Source organism: Cheilinus undulatus, linkage group 17 (assembly GCF_018320785.1).
Source record: "Cheilinus undulatus linkage group 17, ASM1832078v1, whole genome shotgun sequence".
Taxonomy (NCBI): Eukaryota; Metazoa; Chordata; class Actinopteri; order Labriformes; family Labridae; genus Cheilinus; species Cheilinus undulatus.
Genome location: NC_054881.1, coordinates 5,370,572 through 5,391,654, shown reverse-complemented (window position 1 = coordinate 5,391,654; position 21,083 = coordinate 5,370,572). Strand labels below are relative to the sequence as shown.

Genomic DNA, 21,083 nt, shown 5'->3' with positions numbered 1-21,083 from the left:
CCACATGCTCATAGTTGTCGGTCTCTGCCCAGGTGCTGGTAAGGTATCCTTATATACACTATGTGGACAAAAGTATTTGGTCACGCCTGTTTATTAGTGAATCCAGGTGTTTCAATCAGCCCCATTGCCACAGGTGTATAAAAGCAGTCTCTATTTATAAACATGGGTCGTTCTGAAGAGCTCGGTGACTTAAAGGATGCCACCTTTGCTCTAAGACTGTTTATGAAATTTCATCCCGGCTGCATATTCCACAATCAGCTGTGAGTGATATTATTAGAAAGCGGAAGAGTTTAGAAAAACAGCAACTCAGCCATGAAGCATATGGTGCATCAAAGTCACCAACGCTCTGCTGATTCCATAGCTGGAGAGTTCTGAACTTCCACTGTCTTTAATGTAAACACTAAAACGGTGTGGCGAGAGCTTCATGGACCGGGTTTCCAAGGCTGTGCAGCTGCATGCAAGCCTCATATCACCAAGTTCAGTGCCAAACCTTGAATGAAGTGGTGGCTTGGTTTAGGCCTTTTATCTCCAGTGAAGGCCAGTCTTAATGCTTCAGCATACCAAGACTTTTTGGACAATGCTATACTTCCAACTGTGTGGCAACAGTTTGGGGAAGGCTCTGTTCTTTTCCAACTCTGTGCCCCAATGTACAAACCAAGGACTATAAAGATGTGGTTTGACAAGGAAGAATTTCCAAGATGAGTGGAGGCTGTTACAGCTGCAAAAAGGGAGCCAATTCCATATTAAAGTATATAATTTGAATAGGGCCATTGTGGTGAAATGGTCAGGCGGTGGAATACTTTTGTCCATATTGAGTGACTTCTTGGAAACTGTAATGCCTCTGTTTTTAGATTTTCTGTTTTATGAGCCTAGAAATAAGGCTTCACTGCTCTTAAAGGAAGCACTAGGGATTGGCAAATCAGGAAGAAAGGATATTTGATACTCACTGGGGACTCCAGCTTTTGAGAGGAAGTCTTATAATGTTTAAAAACTGAACAAATCGAGGCAACTCTGTTAACCACAAATGAAGAACAGGTCTGTATTCTGTTCTGTCTGACTCATTTTCCTTCTTTCTGAATCTCACTTTTTTTACTGTTGCATCCTGCATGCTCTGCTTTGTTGTCCTCCTCATTTCTGACAACTAACCTCTTCCTCCTGACCCAGCTCATGAACATTTAGACATCGTTTTATTTGATGACACGTCTAACCATGTTCCCTTCTCTCCCAGCTGCGTAAAACAGGTCCGATTCGAGGCACCAGTGCTGCTCATGAGCAATGAGGCAAATCAACCAAACCCTGTCATGATGATGTCATCAGAGACACGCCCACCACCACCACGCTGATGACGAGGAAGCGGCCCTGCCGTCGCCCTCTTCTCCTGTCTGTCTCACATGATTCATTGGGGGGTTTGACACGATTGGTTAACAGTACTGTACAGCTCCTTACCCCGATCACAAGCCTCCCGTTCACTCAGAAAAAAAAGAAAAAAAAAACATGGTTTTGCATACATATAAAAAGAAAAAAAAACTCTTTGCACAGAACGTAACTTGCCTGATATGTAATTGTTAGTTGATTATTACAATGGGCTTTGTTTTTATTCAGCTGTGTAAACTGGGACTCAGAAAGTCAAGCCTTTTAAAATAATTAGAATGTTGTTTTTAGACCAACCGGTTCCCTTTCAAATTGGTGTAAGACTTTAGCAGGTATTGGACCATGTATCTCCCCTCTTTTCCTTGTATTATAACTGTCTGTCTCTACTTTATTCCTCGTCTCTCCCCTCATTATAATCTCGTCCTGGTAAATTTGTCTGGATCTCCTTCCCTTTTGTCTCACCCTCCCCTCTGTCTGGCAGTTGGTCGGGATGTTTTTCTTTCATTTCGAGGCGATCCATGCCTGTTTTTCAAAGTCGACGCAAATTTAATGCATGATGGGTAATTCTCTGCTATTGTTTCACATTTTCAAACATGCACACCAGGCCTCCTCCCCCTCCCTCCTTCGTCACAAGTGCATGTGAGAACAACAACAGCTCCTCACTTTAAACTGTCATTGCATGTGTACAGTCAGTGCAATGCAGCTTTTGCTCAAGTGGATTGATGAAAGAGTGCTCCTCGGTGCCCTCTAGGAGAGTCTGTACAATACACCTGTGTGTTAGCGCGTGCATCTGTGTGCTTGTTTGTGCGATCAAACTGCCTTCGCTCTTTTAAGGACTTTTGAGACCGAGACGGAAAAGAGGCTTCCAGTCGAACGTGCCTCATGCTGCCGCTGCATGTCTTTCCTCCTTTGCTAGGGCTTAACCTGGAAGCTTTTTCTTTTGTAAAACAAATGAGGATGAGAGCCTGTGCGTCATTGCGTGCATGAAGTAGTTTTTTTTATAACTCTTAAACTACGGCTTCTCTCAGCGCAAAGCGGTCCAGGCAGATGTAAACAAGCATTCTGGGTGTGTAGTCTTTATTTACACCATTTATAGGTATTTTTTAAAGTTTTCATCTATAAAAAAGTATAAAATAAGTCAGCCTGAGCTTTTCTCAACTGTTTTTTAGAATGAAATGGCTTTAGTAAAGATAAAAATAGACTCATGATTGGTGTTGGGTGGTGTAGTTTGAGCCTGGTGGCATCTTTTCCCCGCGTTTTCCTTTGTTTTTGTCCGCTCTCACAGCCGTCTTTATTTTGATTCTGTCAGGCTTTAGGTGAAAATATTTTGTGGTGTTTTTTATGATCATGGCGTAGCTTAGTGCATTTACACAGCTTTGTTTATATGGTCATGAATGAGTGCGTAGGTTTTGTTGTAACCTATCTATGCGTGGTTTAAAGAGAGTTATAAGTGTACTTTATAATAGGCCCATTCTAGAAATGGACAAACTGTACATACAAACACTGACTTGAATGGGGATGTTCACCGCTACAAGGCGTCGTCAGGTCATTCATCCATACTGTACCGCTAACTTAAAGTAAGTTATGAAGTTTTCAGACGTCAGCTCTGTGGACGGTGAGCAATGGGAGCAAGCTTTCCACGTGCTGTCGTCACTAAAACCACGGTTCAACTGTACCTCATCCATGCTTTATGAATGTACAGAGCAGAGACAGATGTGTGGAGGTTTGCAGGACGGTGCAGACATGTTTCACACCTGTACAAGCATGACATGGGCCTGTTAGTCATCAGTACATGAGGAGAGATTTAAACGCATCTGGATTTTACAGGAGATGATACGGGCCAAGAATAAGAGAAAAAGCAGGAAGATATTTGATTTATTTTTGCATTTAGAGAATAACTGAATGTGGAGGTTAAAGTCGAGCTTTTATAGTGACAGTTATTAACAAAAAGGAAGGACAGTTTTGGTTTTGTATTTGAAGAATGAAGTTGGAATTTGCCAGTGCAAATTTATTTGCATTATGATAACATGGCGGAAATGTTACCAAAGCAACATATGCAGCTTTTTACACCTTTGAATAAAAGTTTTAAAGTAGATCTAAAAGTATGAAAACATTCAGCAGGGAGAATGGCATTGATCATGTACCACAGCACTCTAACACTAGCAGTGGGCCATGGTTCTCTCATAGCATAAGTTCATAAACCAGCCCACAGCTCAAACAAAGCCAGTTAGTCTCAGGACTGTTTGATAGAACTGCTGAGGCTAAGAGGTGGAAGAGGGCAGGGGCAGATGAAGCTAAGAAGAGAAAAATAGTGGCCAAGCAAGGAGCGGGACAAAAAGCAACAATATTGACACTAGTAGAGTCATATTTGTTCAACATCCTTGTCTGTCGACGTGGTTCTGTGGCTTCTCACAGCATCGTAGCCAGTTTCTTTGTGTCATCAGTGCACATTGGTAGTTCCCATCATTTTTCACTGGAGCCCCCACAAGGACCCATAGGAAAAAACTGACGCATTACTGTTGAAAATCCCCGTTGATTTTGGCTGTATTATCGATAAAACCTTGCGTCCCAGGGTGCCTGAGCTCTTTTTAGATACAAATAGGAAGGCTCAGAGGAAAGGTTAGGGACCACTGCATTATGGGTCTAATCATGATTTTTAAAAAGCGTGTACATGTAATTTTGACAACCTTGGAGCAGACAAAGCCTCACACCCCTCCTGGGGTCCAAGACCATGGGTTGGGACCTAATGGTCTAGGCCTTGGGTCATCAACTTCATTTTCATAAGGCCAGCTTTTTCTTGACCAACGTTGTAGGGGCCAGATATTGAAATAAACTAAAATAAAATCAATATTTATGTCTAATTACATATTCTTGTAGAAACATTAATAACTCTCCAAAATTAATGGAACTTTAAGCCTTTAACAGTGATATCAGTTCCTGTCACCTATACTGCTGCCAGCCACAAGGGGGCGATTGAGATATTTTAGTTACATATTTCTTGAGCCCTCTTGATGTTTGTCACTGAGTTTTATGCTAATATGCTGTGTCTTGATTGGCCAAAAACACACGCAAGAAACAGATCTTTTGCAAAGTTTCAGGGGAAATTGCACTCTCACAGCGCCTTATGTGGAAAACTGATGCAAAAAAATGCAACTTCAATCAAAATAACAATGATAAGTGTGTGTTTATCATGACAAATTACAGAAATACCAGTGTGCTTCTGGTCCGATAAGCTGCTGGGTTAATGGTTTTATTTAAAATTCTGTGAAAAATCTAAACAATTGCATTCCATATTTCTGCCCTCTCAAATTTTCTGAATTTATAATCTGGGGGCCTGATCTGGCCCCCGGGCCTCCAGTTGATGACCATTGGTCTAGGCATTTTATGCCAGTGTAGTTGCTCTCAAAGACCTTCAGTGGATGCCAAAGCACACCAAACTACATAATATTGCTTTAAAGTTGAAAATCCTACTAAAATACAACACTTTAGTCCCTGTGCAAGGTCATAGGAAAAAAGAGAATTTTGACATTTATAATAAATGTTGAAAAATGTCTCCATACTTGACATTATTCTTAATCGTTAAGCTTCCTAGGAAGCCTAACAGATCCATTATTGAGGAAGAAGAAAGAAATAAAGCGGAAAATTCACAAAAAAGAATTCTTCTCCCTCTGATTTATTTTTTTTATTTTTTTTTTTTTTTGCCTAGCACTGATACTGAAAGATCAAGTCAAACATTGCCCCTTAAATTCAGACAAAGAACATTTTTCTGATTAGTCGTCATTCTACCCAAAAGCTCAACTTCATTCTTCAAATACAGATAAATAACTCCCCCTTTCTTCTTGTGATTGGTCCCAGCAGTCTCTGTAAAATCCTGATCTGCATGCTCACCACTTTTCTATTTTTCTTTTCCTTTTGTCTTGATTTTTTTTTCTCCTCCGTTTGATCGGTGCTTTTTGAGACATTCTTGAACTGCATCAGACAAGAAGGGAATTCCTTTTGAACGGCGGCTCCTCCTCAAAATCAAACTGAATTCAGCTTGACCTCGGCGTCCACGGCGGCGAGGAGTGAAAAGCCTGTCTAAGTTTGATGGTGGCGAGCGGCCGGCCGGTAGACTAGAGTAGACTGTGTGATGTTCGGTTTTGTAGCATTACCAGTGATGACTGTGAGGGGAGGGGTAGAAGCTTAGGGAACAGATGGAGTCCAAAATACTGTTTTTTTTTTTTCTTTATTGTAATCATGAATAAGCACTTGCAAAATCTACTGTTTCTTTCTTTTATGTTTTCTTTTGTTGTTTTTGAAAGACAAAGATTCACAGTGTATTCAATTTTCTCTTTTCTGATAAGGCAACATTCAGGGGAATTAGTAGTGAATGTATTACAATTAGTTCCTCTTTTGGTTTCTTTTCACGGCTTTCACGCTGTGACAGAAGGTCTAGACAATGGAACATAACAGAATATCTAATAAATTTGAACAAATAAGAGAACCAATGTGCTGATTCGTGTTGTGTGTTTGACTGTTTCTCTCTACAGTGAACATTTGACCTGTTTTTCCGAACCCTATCAAAACACTCACTTAAGATGGTCAACATGATCTGCAGGGGATAAAGGACCGGTTGTTTGCATTAATGGCTTTATTTTTTTATTTGAATGTAAATGGATTCCGCTCATAAATTGATCCTGAAAATTTAACTGCAAACTCTGAAATACTTTGATATATTTTGGCAGTGGATGACCACATTCCTCTTGACATGGCGCCTCAAATCATCACTGACTGTGGAAACTTTACACTGGATTTCAAGCAGCTTGCTTTCCCAATGCAAAACCAAATTTACTTTCATTTCCAAAAACAGGATTTTGGACCTCAGGGTGATGGTCCATTGTCCTCTATATCCTCAATACAGCTGTCTACCAGGAGAATTTGGAGCATTATTGTTCCTTTATCTGACCCTTTTTTACATTGATGGAGGACTTGACACCTGCAACAGTGAAGCCAAAACTACCAGACACTGGTTTGCCGACCATGATGGCACTGAGCAAGATTTGGCAGCCTGAGCTGAAGCCCATCACAAATCGATGGAGTGCTTTCAAGACAGAAGATCAGACACAGAAGATCCAACAAAACAGACAAGCTGAAAGCTGCTAACTGAGCATCCTGGGCTTCAGCAGTGCCACGGACTGATTGCCTTAATGCCACGTTGAAAGGGTAAGAGCTCTGACCAAGTATTGAGTACATGAGCATACTTTTCACAAGGTTGACAGTCCTAAACTGTAAACTAGAGATGCATGATGTTACCTCCATGGTTTAGGCATCAGGATTTATTTGCTTAAGTTTTTTTGTCTTCATTTGCAGATAGGAATGTTTTTGTCAATATTTACAACTGATTGACCCGCATCTGCTGTAAATATCAGCCGTATGTCAGTTTGTGGAGTCTCAGGCTGGACCAGCTGATCTTTGTCAGCTGAAGTCTTCATCTTTGTTCATCCTTATTCATTAAACTTTAAAGTGTGTTTGAAGGGCTAGAGTTTTAGGTCTGAACTATATTTATGTGCTTTTAACTAAAATAAGTTAATAAATGTATCATGGATATAAGCATCTCTATCTTAAGCAGTGTTTTTGTTAGGTCTTATGTGTTATTGTTATATTTTGAGAATTGATTTTGAATTTTTAAGTGCTGTAGGCCATCATTATCAACACTAAAACAAAGGAAAGGCTTGAAGTATTTCATATGGATGTGTAATGAATTTAGAGCATATGCTATTAAAGTTATATTATGGGGGGAAAAGTTTCCCACAGTGTCCTATTTTCTTTAGAGAATGTCTGGTGTTAATGTAAAAGTAATTTATATATACATCCTTACAAGTTGTTTTACCCTGGTGGTAAATTTGTCCCCTCTACATCACTGCCATTGAAATAAAGAAACTTAAAATATAAGTTCAGTAATCCTGCTAAAAGGGTGTTGGGATACAAGTGAGAAATTTACATAGTACAAGCTGCACAAACACAAATAACATATATTAGACAGTTACTATACATTTAGTGGATTAAAAATCACATAAGGACCTTCTATATGTGATATTCCACCACTTTCTCCATGGGGGAATTTTTCCAAAAGAAAACTAGTTTTATTTAAAAATATTGTATATTCTATGGTGGCCCTGAAGGGTCAACAGCCAAGATATTTCACTGAATACAAAAAGAAATGTTTCATGCATCTTAGGAAATATTAACCTGACACACCAGGTGGATTTGTTTCACACATCCATCTCGATGAACGCTCTGTCACATCTTTACTGGCCAATCAGAGCGACAAAACACATGACGTCGTAGCAACAACCGAGGAGTCAACGCTGTAGAGAACTGCATAACGCGAACCACGGCGACTGCAGACATGTCAGTACACGACTTTTGTCGTTTTTGAAAACAACTCACTGCTGTTCTTTGTTCTTTTAATGAAGAAATGTTGTCAAGTTCTGATAAAACTGGCACTTTAGCAGCATCTACGCTAAGCTTTGCAAGATGGATTCGCCAGTGAGAAACATGGACACAGGGGAATCCATCTGCTTTGCAAGGTTGATAAAATATCTGATGAAACACAAATGTTTTGATTTTCTTTGCAGCATGCATTTGGTGAATAAAGTTGTCTTTTTGAAATCTGTGGCATGTGACAAATTATTTTTGTACAGAGGACCTTTTTTTGTTTTCTGAGAGTTTTTTGTGGTCAGTGAAATGTTTTTTTTTTGTGTGTGTGTGTAAAATACGACACTTAGGAATATTTTTGTGTTTTAAGACTTTTTCATTTTTGGAAATATTTTTGCCTTTAATGAAATGTATTTTGGGCTTTATAAATATTTTTGCATTCACAGAAATATTTTTAAATATATATATATATTTTGCAGTTTGTGCAATATATTTTAGGTTTTACTAAATATTTTTGCATTTACAGAAATATTTCTGTATCTACAAATTTTGCATTTTGGGTTTTATTTAATATATATTTTTAACTCAGTTGTTTTCTTTTAATATTTTTGTATGCACTGATTTTTTTTTTAGTTTATCTAAGTATTTTGTATTCACAGAAATATTTTTTAAGTATTTTTCATTCTGAGAAATATACTGTTTCTTTAAATAATTTTACATTTTGTATTTTTTACAGTTAATATTATTGTAGTTTATTTTATTATATTCGCATTTAGTGAGATGTTAAATATATTGAATTCACATTTTTATTTTAGATTTTGCATTGACATAAATATTTTTCAGTTTCCTTGAATATTTTTTGCATTTTTTGGGAATTATTTTTGCACGAATTAAATGTATTATGGGTTTTAGAATTATTTATTTATTTCTAAATATTTTATTTTATTCTTTAAAATATGTCGCGCAAGTTTGTGAGGTTTTTTATCCCCTTTAATCATTTAAAAATGCATTTTATGCGTTTTTTACTTGCGTTCTGTTTTCGTGGTTGAACTTTTAAAAACATCACACTTTTTCTTACGTTAAAATAGAATGTGTAATGTTTGAAAGCTTCATATTTCTTCTCTGTTGGACTACAGTACATGCTGAAGCCCACTTTAAAGCCCATGGACGGATAATGACAGCCTGCTGCGCTTACAGTGACAAAAAAAATCCTTTAATCGCTCCGAGAAGCGGCTCGAAATGCGCATGCGTGAACATTTACCCAGCAGGTAAACTGAACCATGGCGGCGAGAGGCCATGTGCAGGATCCCAACGACAGGAGACTCAGACCGATATACGGTAAGACTCAATGGGAAGCTTAGTGTTAAACCTTGTCTGAAGGTTTCGTTAACATCTCTGTTACTTATAGGGGTGCATGTTTTAGAAGTAGTTCATGTGGTGGTCGGGGGGCAGCGATGCGGCCCCTCCAGCTTCAACCACGGTCTCTGCTGCCTGCAGCGCCCAATGACAGTGCACCTTACCCGGGCTTACACCGAGCCAGTGTTCGACACGACTCCAGGGAGTGTCTGTATAAAACGGTGTGTTAAACCTTTATTCAGCCTCGGTGGTGTTTTGGCTGTGAATGCTGCGGACATTTTTGTGGCTCAGTCTGAAAGTGTGAAAGCTTTCTCCTCTGCTCACGGTCGATATTTGACAGCTAGCTAGCATGCTAACACGTCAGTTAGCATGTCAGTCAATGGACATGCTACAGCTGAGTGCAAGCTTTAAAGAAAAGTTGTTGAATTGCTGCTGCTGTGTGTCTCGGGTCGAAAGGTCGGGGTAGGACAGTTGTCTCCGCCTGGTTTCAATCTTGAGCTGCTTTTAGATAGGCGAATATAACACGGTTAGCCCCCAGTTAGCATCATGTTCATAATAGTGTCAGGACAATGCTTCATGCTAACCTCTGTACATGAGAGGCAGCTAGCTAGCGAGATAGCTGCCGGGCTTGTCAAAATGATCGATATTTATCGATAGCTCATGTTTTAAAAGGACACAGTGTGTTATTTTAGCGATGATAGTACATCTCTTTCATAAGATAGGTGGGTTAGAGAGGAATGAATCCATCTACAATGCAGGTAAACTCCTGCTCTCTGTCCAGATTGCACTAAAACACCGGCAACTTTTTGAGTTTGCCTGCAATTTTTGAAGACCAAAAACAATCCTCCATAAGACTATTACATTTTGTTGCTGTGGCATTGAAGTAGGTATTGATATCACATGTTTTTTTTCTTGTATCATATCAAAGTTTTAATCCTGGTTATAGTTGCAATCATACAGTGTCCCTTTAAACCAGATTTTAGCTAAAATCATAACACAAATACTTAGCCTTACTAGCTTTTCACAGACTTGAGGAATACAATATCTGCTGGCAAAGATCTTATGACTGTTATTTACATTTATGTTGTCTTTCCCGGCTTATCTTGTACTGTACATGTTTACTGTAATGTCACACACAGGTAGCTTAAGGACTTAGTCTGGATGCACTTATACTTTACCAGGCCTAAGTGCTCATACTCATAAAACATTAAAAATACTCAGTATCATTTTAAAGCATGATGTTAGCTTCTCATTATGTGAGTATGTAGTCAAAGTTTGAGCTATGTCTACAGTTTGACATTTTAACATAAATGAGGATGACTAAAGTAGAGGAGATGCACTGAATATTGATGGATGAAGAACATCTGCTGAGAGTTTTAAAGAAAAAACTTAGTAACAAAGTAATTTCAAGATCAGTTATGGTATTAAGTATTGTATTTAGTAGTACTGGTGAGTATTATATCCATTTTTTCATACTTTGGCTGGGAAAATGTGGTAAGAGGGCATCCCAAGGACTTTGGTAATAAAACTGTTAAATCATTGATGCTTCAATGTTTTTTGATAGCATGTGTTTTAAAATGATTCAACCTCTGTTGGATGGTTCAAAAAGGACAGATACTTGGAAGAAAATAAAGATCTTTGGCCATAATCCCAAAACGGCTTTAAAAACTCAGAAAGCACTGACTAAATTGCACTGTTTTTGGCAGTGTATCAGTACAGAAAAGTGCTTAAAAATGCTACCAGATTCTAAAATCCAAGAATAAAGATACCTAATAGGATGGGGTGTAGGGCTGGGCAATTAATAGAAATTTAGATTAAATCCCAATATGTCCTACTGCAATTTTCAAATTGCAAAAGTTGCAATATTTCTTCGAAATGAAAAATGTGTTAAAATACCAGTTTGATAAAATTTTTATGCAGCAGCGATATGTTCCACCCATCATGCAATCTGTCATTTTTTTTAGAACAGTTTGCAAAAAATCTTACTTTCCTTATTTTTCTAAGATTTTCTAAATCAAAATAAGAACGACATGAAAATGATCAGTCCTCTCAATGCAACACTTCATTCTAAATTTGCAATATGATTAAAAATAATTACAATAAAAGATTTTTTCAAAATCATTCAGCCCTAGTTTAATCTATTTAATGTTGCAGTGGTTAAAATATAGAAATATTTACTGTTTGTTTTCATGGAAAATACATAAGATTTGGAATTGAAAAAATAATCGCACATTAAATCGCTATCGCAATATTGGAAAAAATAATCACAATTAGATTATTTTCCCAAATCGTTCAGCCCTGTAGCACCACATTATGTAATAACGCCACATTATGTGACTACCCTAACCATAGGACTTAGTGTGGGCTCCAAGGTATGCCCTACCCAACTGCCCTGCCCTAACTTTAACCGCTTAGTGACTTATGCCTAAACCTAACCCCCCTTCAGGGCTCTAGACTGAACACCTAACCTTAACCCTAGGACTATCCAGGATATATCCTACTACCTTGCCCTAACCCTAACTGCTTAGTGGCTTACAAAATACGGCATTATTACATAATGAATTGAAAATTTATTACATTATTACATAATATGGCATTATTACGTAATGGGGCGCTACAAGCCCTAATGGGGTGGTATGACTTTATCAAAAATAAAACCTGATGAATCCTAATATATCTGCAAATAAATAAATGACCGTCCAGGTGGCTGAAAAATAGCAGCCAACACTGACAATCAGAGGAACTCTGATGTTGTATAAAAGCCCTTTATTAGACAAGGATGTGTCTGTTTGTTCTTACACAAGCAGGTCTTCAAGAGCACATAATAGACTGTTAAAGCTAGGGCTGGGCATTAAATCGATAAATTGGGTTTTTGGTAGGGATGCATGATATTATCGGCAGATATCAAAATTTTTGCCGATATTTACAACCGATATTTTTGCTGTTCATATCAGCATGTATCAACTGTAAAATTTGGACATATATACTAATAAATTAGTTCAGTTTTAGGCTGGGCCAACAGACCTATGTCAGTAGAGATCTTTTTCTTAATTCATTCTTATTCTTTAAGGTGTGTTGTAGGAAAAAGTTAGTTTCTTTTCTCATTCTAAAACCTTAAATTGTGTTCAAAGAACTGAATTTTTAGTATTGTAAAACATATTTAAATATTGGTATCAGCTAAAATGAACCTGTAAATATTGGATCGGCAAAAATCCAGTATCATGCATCCCTAGTTTTTGGAAAATCGAGATTTAGAAAATGGAAAATTGAGATTTTCTGTTAAACCTTACTGCAATAATACCAAGAGTTAAAGCTACTTTTAGAAGCTTCATTTTTATGTTGCTTCTGGCAAACCTATAAACAAAAAATACATTTTTCTCTTACATATTGCTCGTGTGTAGCCAGTGTTCTCAAATTCAAGGAAAGCACCCCCTCAAAGAAAAACGTCCTACTCAGTTTTAATAGTCATGTTCACTCTGAATCCATTCAGCAGAAATTGAAATTAGTAGTAGTTTTAATTTGCTTGCCAACGTTTTGTCTGACACTGATTCTTTGTCAGAGATGATAAGCAATCAGGAATAAGCAATAATCTTCCAATGGTGTTATTTATTCACATTTATCCCAGAGAGATGTTTGCTTTACTTTCAGTCTTTCTAAAGCAGATAAAAAAATCTCCCAGAGCCTGAGTTTTCATGTAAATAACTCTCCATAGTGCACTAATAAAGACAAGTTTACAGCTCACACTTTAACCCATGAAGGATAAAAATAAAAGAAACTTGTTTGAGTAATTTCTCATTCATTTGAAAACCAAAGAATTGTAAATTGAGCTTGATGTGAAATTCAATTTTTTAACCATATTGCCCAGCCCTAACTAAAACTGATCAATACTGGTAAAAACAGACATTGTGATAGTTTTTCTCTCTTCTATATATTTTGCAAGACTGATAAATTTCTTCTTTTATGGCTCTTTATGTCCTTTCCAAGTTTGAATGCCACGCTGTGCAGTCCTCTGACAGCAGCTCTGACACAAATATACAGAGGATGAAAAGAGGAGAGAGTAGGTATGGAGCAACTCGTTTATTCATGAACTTTAGAAAAAGTCACTGTGTTCCTTAAATGTCATGAGCGCTACATTTGAAAAGACGAACAGCTCACCGTGCTGAGCCTCTGTGACCATCACTCACTACAGCACACTCCTTAATGCTGTTACAATCAACACATCTATGGACCCTTTAATAACAAGCACCTGGACGTGGTTTCGAGTGGGGAATCCTCTCAACTAGGATCGGCCTTGCAAACTTGACTGTCATGCCATTGTAACTTATCAACGACAGCAGCATCCATTGCCTGGACGATATGCAGACACCGTCTGCACAATCATCAGTTCTCAGGCTTCCAATGATGATTTCAGTCAAACTTAAATAGTCACAGAAAAGCGGGAACTAGTGGTTTTGGTTTACATCCAACAACACAGAAGTGGCAGCACGATGTGTCTCAGGTCACGTGACTAATATTGTATGTCCTTAAAATGTGACTGTTGCACGTGCACACATCGCCATCACAGTTAAATATCTATGTATCATTGAGGCCTGTAATAGACAGTCAAAATACATCAGAGGTGTCATGTCAGGCTGAGCGATTTTGGAAAATAATCTAGTTGTGATTTTTTTTCCCCAAATGTTGCAATACCAATTTGATATGTGATTGTTCCTTAACTTTCTTTTATTCCTAAACAAGGGCTGAACAATTCTTTAAAAGTGTTCAACTCTGATGGTTTTGACTCGTATTGCAAATTGTGTATGAATTATTGGATTGAAGGGTTTTTGGCATTCTTATATGTAACAAGACAAAAAGTACAAAAATGAAGAAGGTAGGACTTTTTGTAGACTATTCTAAAAAAAAACAGCACCTGAATGATTTCATTCATGATATGTCATGCATAGCATCTCTGCTACAAAAAAAAGTTTGAAACTGGGAGTTTGACACAAATTTCAGGTCAAAGAAAAATTGCACCTTTTGCGATTTGAAAATTGCAGCAGGCCATATTGCGATTCAATCTCATTTTAGATTAATTGTCCAGCCCTAGTGTCATGTGCTGGCCGCATGGTGGCACAAGGCAGTTGCCTCATAGCAAGAAGGTCCCTGGTTTGCTTCCTAGCCAGGGCCTTTCTGTGCCGAGTTTGCATGTTCTCCTCGTGCATGCCTGGTTTCTCTCCAGGCTCTCTGACTTCCTCCCACCACCAAAAACATGCTCGTTAGGCTAATTGGTGACTCTAAATTGGCCGTAGGTGTGAGTGCGAACGTGCCTTGTTGTCTGCCTCTACATGTCAGCCCCTGCGACCAGTCCAGGGTGTACCCCGCCTCTCGCAATGACAGCTGGGATATGTTCCAGCCCCCCTGCGACCCCCAACAGTATAAGCGGTATAGAAAAATGAATGGATGTCTCAGAAGAAAGACACTTAATTGTTGTAAAAATTTGCACTACAGAAAATATTCGTGCCAGTATACAGATAATTAAAAGGCAAGTAATTGTAGTCACCACAGAAAAATCATTGTAATTACAAAGTTTATTAACCTGACTGCAAGGCCAGCTGACAATATACACTCTTCATAACACCCTTTACCATTGATGTGTGAACGTGGAGTGATATCAGTGTGACCTGTGGTATAAAATCATTTTTAACTATTTTATACTTGCATATACAGAGGAATATACGGATTGTTTTGGTAGGATTACTTTAATGAAGTAGCAACAATAAAGTTTCATTTCTAAAACTTGGGTGTTACAGTTTTAAAATCATAAAACAATGAGCTAACATGCTTTTCATTTCCTATCATTGTAGCATCACAGCAGCTTGGTTAAGCAGCTAGAACCAGAGCTTTAAACCACTGGGTTTATCTTATTTTTATATCAATTGTCCCTCTACTGTCTGTGGTGGTTGGTCAACTTTTGGTTAATCTGTGATAACAGTTTGAACAGAGAGAATAGACATGACATAACCACAATGTACTGTCTGGCAAAGTTAATTTTGGCCCCCAGCTGTCTGCAGAGACTGAACAGAAGAGAGTGTGTGTGACTGCGTGCTCATTCTTTTACCAGTGTTTCTCATAGGGCTTTATAGTCAAGCATCCTCCATCTGTATAAAACTAGTCTGAACTAGTGTTGTAGGAAAAACAAAACTCCATGATGGTTAAAATGGGATGCTCGATCAATTAGTAAAAACCCTCTCTGCTCTCTGTGTCCCTGCTGATCCTGTTCCCTGTGACATACTTTGGACCTGTCTGGTTAATGTTAACTTGTGCAGATGCTAGCTCAGTTTGGTTTATTGTTCTGATATGCACCGTGATAAACGTGAATCTTCCTCGTCGAGCACCTTGGTGTGGAAATAGGGTTTGCAGGGGAAGTGGATTAAAACTCGACTTCTGCTCAAGGGTGATCTAATGAAACGAAGTGCTCGTCTTTAGACACAGAGAGGAGGAAACAGAAAGAGGACAGTAGAGCTGGTGTGTGAAAAGTGGCGAGATGTTTGTGTGTTGGAAGGGGGGGCGAGTAGAGCAGATTTAAGAGACAATGAAGTAGATAACAAAGGAATGAATGAATAGAGCTTATTATTTAAAAAACATACTTTTTTTGAGTATTTGGCACATGTGACAACTCTGCAGCTGCTCTAAGTAAGCTGTAAGTAAGCATGGTAATTTTTAAGCCAGTTTTTGATTTGTTTGTTTATTTCAGCTTAAAATTACATTTGTGAAAGACATGAGGCCACTGATCATCAACTGGCAGCCTGGGGGCTAAATCAGGCCCCCCAAAGCTTCCTGTCTGGCCCCTAGAAGATCATTAAATTCAGAAAAGCAGGACAAGAAATTGTTGTGGTTTTAAGAGTATCATTTGGCTTTACATGTCTACAGCTGTTAAATCCACCCCAAAAGGTTATTATTCTAATAGTTTTAGAATGACTTCACATTTGATTATTTTTACTGAAAGCCTCTTGTCAACCATTATTAGTAAATATTTAAAAAATGTGTTAAAACTGGCAAAAATGGCCAGATAATGTGATGAAAAGGGGTTAGAGAGTGGCAAAAATGGGTGATAAAATCCAAATGGTTTGTGGAGTAGCACAAAGGGACAATCACTTGCAGGAAAAGTGGTGAAAAGAGGTTAAAATGTGGCAAACCATCCGTACAGAAGGAAAAAAGGGGCAAAAATTATTTCAAAAATGGTGAAAAAAGTTATGAAAAGGGGCAAAAATTGAAAACAGTATAAGGGATAAGACAGACAAGAAAAGTGGTTAAAGGGGGTTAAAGAATGGCAAAAAATTGGGTTAAAGAGGCAAAAAAGGGCAAAAAGTATTGAAAGTGGGTTGAAAGTGGCAAAATGGTGCAAAAATAGCCATTGGGAAAGTTGGTTAAAGGGTGACACAAAAGCAAAAAGTGGCACAAAATGTTGCAGAGATGGCAGAATCAAGTAGTGAAGTAGTGAAAAGTGTTAAACAGGAGTTCATATTGGTGCTAAATCACAATTGTTGAGGGCCAATTCTCTGGGATTTTCAGGAGCCCAGCCAAATCTGTGGACATGCCTGTCTCCTTGTGGTTTATGGCGTAGTATATTGGGATAGATCTCATTGGTAATGCCTCATGTCCTGCCTTTTGAAAGAAAATACAAATACTAATAAAATAATGTTAATCAGAACAAAATATTGCTTTCATTTTTCTTTATTTGGAAGTCCGGCCCCCAGAGACTGTCAAGGCTAAATCTGGCCCTTGTGCAAATGTACTTGATGACCCTTGCACTAGGCTCTAAAGTAGTATTTCGTGTGTTAATTTATGACTCTTTTGTGACTCAGGGTTATTGCTTTCATATTTATTTATCCCAGGCCTAGGCTGTAAAGTTTCATACTTTTTAATGCATATTTACAGTTAAAATGACTTCTTGGGACTCTGTTACAAATCCTGTTAGAGCCCACTTTAGCCAGAGGCAGCCCTGCTCTGTATCCAAACAAATTTGCAGCATTTAGATTGCACCTATAAGTGACAAACATTTAGGGTGCACTCACACTAGGCAATCTGTGTCGTGCCCAAGTTTGACCCCCCATCCAAAGTCAAGTTTGTTTGATCAGTGAGCTCTTCATTGGCCCTTGCATGGATGGAATAAGTGTGCACAGTTTGGTCACTCATGCATGCTTGTGAACATGAGTGCACTACATGTACGAGACATATAATTGATACAACTGTTCCTCTCAATAGGGGTCGACTGATTTTCCGCCTGACTAGTTATTGAGGCCATGGCTGAGTATCTGTATCAGCGTTTTATTTGACTAGTAATGGAGAAAATAGATTAATCAGAAGTTTCTCTATTTTGGTCCTGCTGTGTGCTGTTTTTCCACATCTCGCTTTATGTTTTCTAAAAGTCGCACCTAATGCCCTGCCCACAATACCATCTGATTGGCTAGATATCACATAAGTACCTGCCAATCAACATTGAAGCCCAAGTGCCATGACACAGTGAGTGTATGGCATCACTTCCTGTTTTTCTGCTGTTACTGTGCTGATTTGTGCCATTTGTTCGTGACAGATCTAGTGAATCACTGCTTTTTTTTGAGGATTTGCCTTTTGTCACAATATATATGGTCTGTCATTGTAAATGCATAGCAGTTCCAAATATTAGTTATTGGTCTCATGTCAGACTGGGAGGAGGGAAAATTGTGCTTCAGCGTGGTATGGGGAGATTGGACCTTGTGTGAATGTTCCCTTAAACCCTGATAGCAGAGCGTATGTCTCTAACATCACATGTCGTGTTTTGTTTTATCTGTTTATCTGAGAAGTTCTTTGTTCAAGGAGAGCTACTTTGATCCAGTAGAACAAAGCATGTGTTTTGTCTCATGCCAGATGTCAGATTTACTTAAAAGAGACATATTTTAGCCTTTTAAAACAAGTTCATGTTGGTCTCAGAGGTCCCCAAAACATGCCTGTGAAGTTTGTTGCTGAAAAACACTCCGGTATTGGATTTTTGCATGTCTACAAACCCCTCTGTTTCAGACCTTCTTTCAGGATATGTATGTGGCACTCCTGATGTTACCATGTTACAGACACTTTTATCCAAAGTTAAGGACCTGACTGGAATTTGAATAGGGCTGGGCAATTAATCGAAAATTAGATTAAATCGCAACATGGCCTGCTGCAATTTTCAAATTGCAGAAGGTGCAATATTTCAGCCGAAACTTGTGTTAAAATGCCAATTTCAAAACTTTTTTGCTGCAGAGATGTTATAAATTACTCATGCAGTCATCCAAGTGGCAGTTTTTTTTAGAAAAGTCAACAAAAGACCTACCTTTTTTTACATTTTTCTTACTTAATATGAGACGAAATAAAAATTATGAATCACTTCAATACTACAATTCTTATCCAATTTGCAGTCTGAGTCAAATCCTCGCAATTGGATATTTTTTCTAAATTGTTCAGCCATAGTTGTTTGTTGTAATATAGAATCATGTATTGCTTGTGTTTGTTGCAAAAAAAATATAAGATCAGGATCTTAAGAAAAAAACGCATATCATATCGCAGTTGCAATATTGGAAGAAAAAATCGCATTTAAATAATTTTCCCAAATCGTTCAATCCTAGATTTGAACTATCAATCTCCCAGACTGAAGTCTGCAGGGTAACCCACTGAGCTATCCTCAGCTGGTAGCTGAGAGGAGGATCAGGAGAGGAGGGTGGAACTTTCTTCCAAGCGGGGAGGGCCAACCGAACCTGGGGGCGGGGCTAACTCCCCACATGACATCATGAAGGGAAAATCTGAGAACAGCTTGTTTTAGCAAACATTTTCTGAAAGTTGAAGAGAGAGAAGGGTATTTTCCTTCTATTTCAGGGGATTGTGGACAGGCCAGGGGCATGGATTTTTGTTAGAAAAACATAATATGTCCCCTTTAAAGAGAAAGCAGCTAGCCAGCTACCATAACTAGTGAATTTCCCGTTAAGACTAGTACATCATCCTATAAAGCAGCTGATTTCCCAATCAAACATAAAATAATTGAATGACAGTCTCCTTTTGAGCTAGTGTACTAATTAATTATGTCATTGTGCCGTCTCCAGAGCTTACAACATGCACTGAGAACATATTGACAGATGCAAGGTTATTCTTATATTAATCTTAACATATGATACACGTACAAATCAAACAATATTGATACCGGTCTCTGAACCTTTGCAACTAAATAGAAGCTCTTAATACTTCATCTCAGTTAAGTTCTTGTTTTTTATTGCCAAACTGCAAGAACATCCTGCACATGGTCTAAAGTGCTTTGCCTTTGGCTTGCTGCAGATTCTGTATAAAGTTTAACCAAAGATGTTTTTTTGTCCAGCTTCAGACAAGTGGTATGAAAAAATTGCAAACCTTTGACAGATTTTTGTCTCTGCCTCTCAAGTCCCAGGATAATATCCTCAAGTGTCGAGCTTTTGTAAGCATTTAGTATTCCAAGTACTGCCTGTTAATTTTCATGAGGCCAAAGTTAGTCCTTCTTCCCTGTGGTAAAAACACTCAGTTCTTCCAAGAGGTTAATTCTCATGGGGGAAGTGTTTGGTGGAAATGGGTACTGTCATCTTTGATGAAGTCATGTCACATTAATGTACTAATGTTGTCCCCTGTGTTTCCACAGATTACCTTGACAATGGAAACAATAAAATGGCGATACAACAGGCAGACAAGCTGCTGAAGAAACATAAGGACCTGCACTGTGCCAAGGTGGGTGACTCTCTGATCTGTTGATTTTTTTGAAGCCTCCTTTGTTGTTGGACTTTTTTTTTTTTTTTGGAAATGGTTCATGCAAAATTAGTTAAAGTGCACTGTTATAGCTCTTTTTCTATGAAAAACTTCTCTACTCCTGCATCAGCCTTACATTATAGCACACTTGAACACATGCACTACACTCACACCATCTTACTAGTAACATCACACCATGCATGGATGTTTAAAGCCTGGCACACACTACATGACAATCATGCCAATTTTCAGCCCCATTCTCCTCTTCCAGCAACAGTCAGCAAAGGCCCTGCTATCTGATGGTTGTAGAGATTATCTTGATAGTTTCCTGTGGTGTGAGGTCTGGTTGGAGTGATGTTTCCTTTCCTGATCTGCTTAGAAGAATCAGGGCCATTTTGATTAGAGATTGTCAACATCAACATTTTTTTAAACCCAGCGTCAATATGCAGCCCTCAATCAGAATAATTGGGTTTTTTTTGCCATAATTGAGCAGCCAAGGTACAACAAGATGACAAGGGTGCAATACTCCTTCTTAAGCAGAATGTTTTAAAAGATCTTTGGATAATATTATTCGAGCAAAAAGAGCCTTAAAGGGTCGTAACTAAGACAGAAAATATTCCTCGAAGCTGTATTTGATTGAGGGAAAATCTGACTTAAACTTCTGAAATCAGTTTCAGATTCTGCTCAACAGTACGGCTCAAAAATTAAGTTAGAAAGCATGAAATATGAGGATTTTGTCCCAACTTGAAAAGAGGAACATGATAATTAAAAATGCTTTAAATAATTGGGTGTTACATGATGTAAAATCAACCAAATTCACACTCTGATTCAGCTGTGAGATCTTCTCTTCCAGACGTCAGCTTGGCTGTACAACCGCTGTGAAGTTCATCCTCTCAGAAATCAGGCTGCTCTCTTTGGTTTTCCTGTTTCCATCCGTATCTCCTTATTCATGCTTTCTGCCTCTTCTCAGGTCCTCAAAGCGATCGGTCTTCAGAGGACCGGGAAGCAGGATGAAGCTTTCACTTTGGCACAGGAGGTGGCCACTCTAGAGCCCACTGACGACAACTCGCTGCAGGCTCTGACTATCCTTTACAGAGAGATGCACCGCCGTGAGTACTCATGCATACAAAGGCTGATCAAAAATACTAAAACCGCTGCATCTTAAACCATTTTGTGTCTGT

At 38.4% G+C, this 21,083-nt stretch overlaps 2 protein-coding genes across 2 annotated transcripts in view; both read left to right on the top strand.

The window, feature by feature from the left end:
* The window catches only part of pitpnb (phosphatidylinositol transfer protein, beta), a 36,549-nt gene extending 31,476 nt beyond the window's left edge, over positions 1 to 5,073 (top strand). The window contains exon 12 of the mRNA XM_041810731.1: positions 1,229 to 5,073. The gene's annotated coding sequence lies outside the window, so the exon portion shown is untranslated. The remainder of the gene's footprint in view (positions 1 to 1,228) is intronic.
* A 3,965-nt stretch (positions 5,074 to 9,038) lies between these two features.
* Positions 9,039 to 21,083, top strand: part of naa25 (N-alpha-acetyltransferase 25, NatB auxiliary subunit) — a 35,262-nt gene continuing 23,217 nt past the window's right edge. Inside the window, exons 1-3 of the mRNA XM_041810411.1 lie at positions 9,039 to 9,126; positions 19,799 to 19,884; positions 20,873 to 21,011. Of these exons, the coding sequence (XP_041666345.1) occupies positions 9,069 to 9,126; positions 19,799 to 19,884; positions 20,873 to 21,011 (283 nt within the window). The 5' untranslated portion in view covers positions 9,039 to 9,068. The remainder of the gene's footprint in view (positions 9,127 to 19,798; positions 19,885 to 20,872; positions 21,012 to 21,083) is intronic.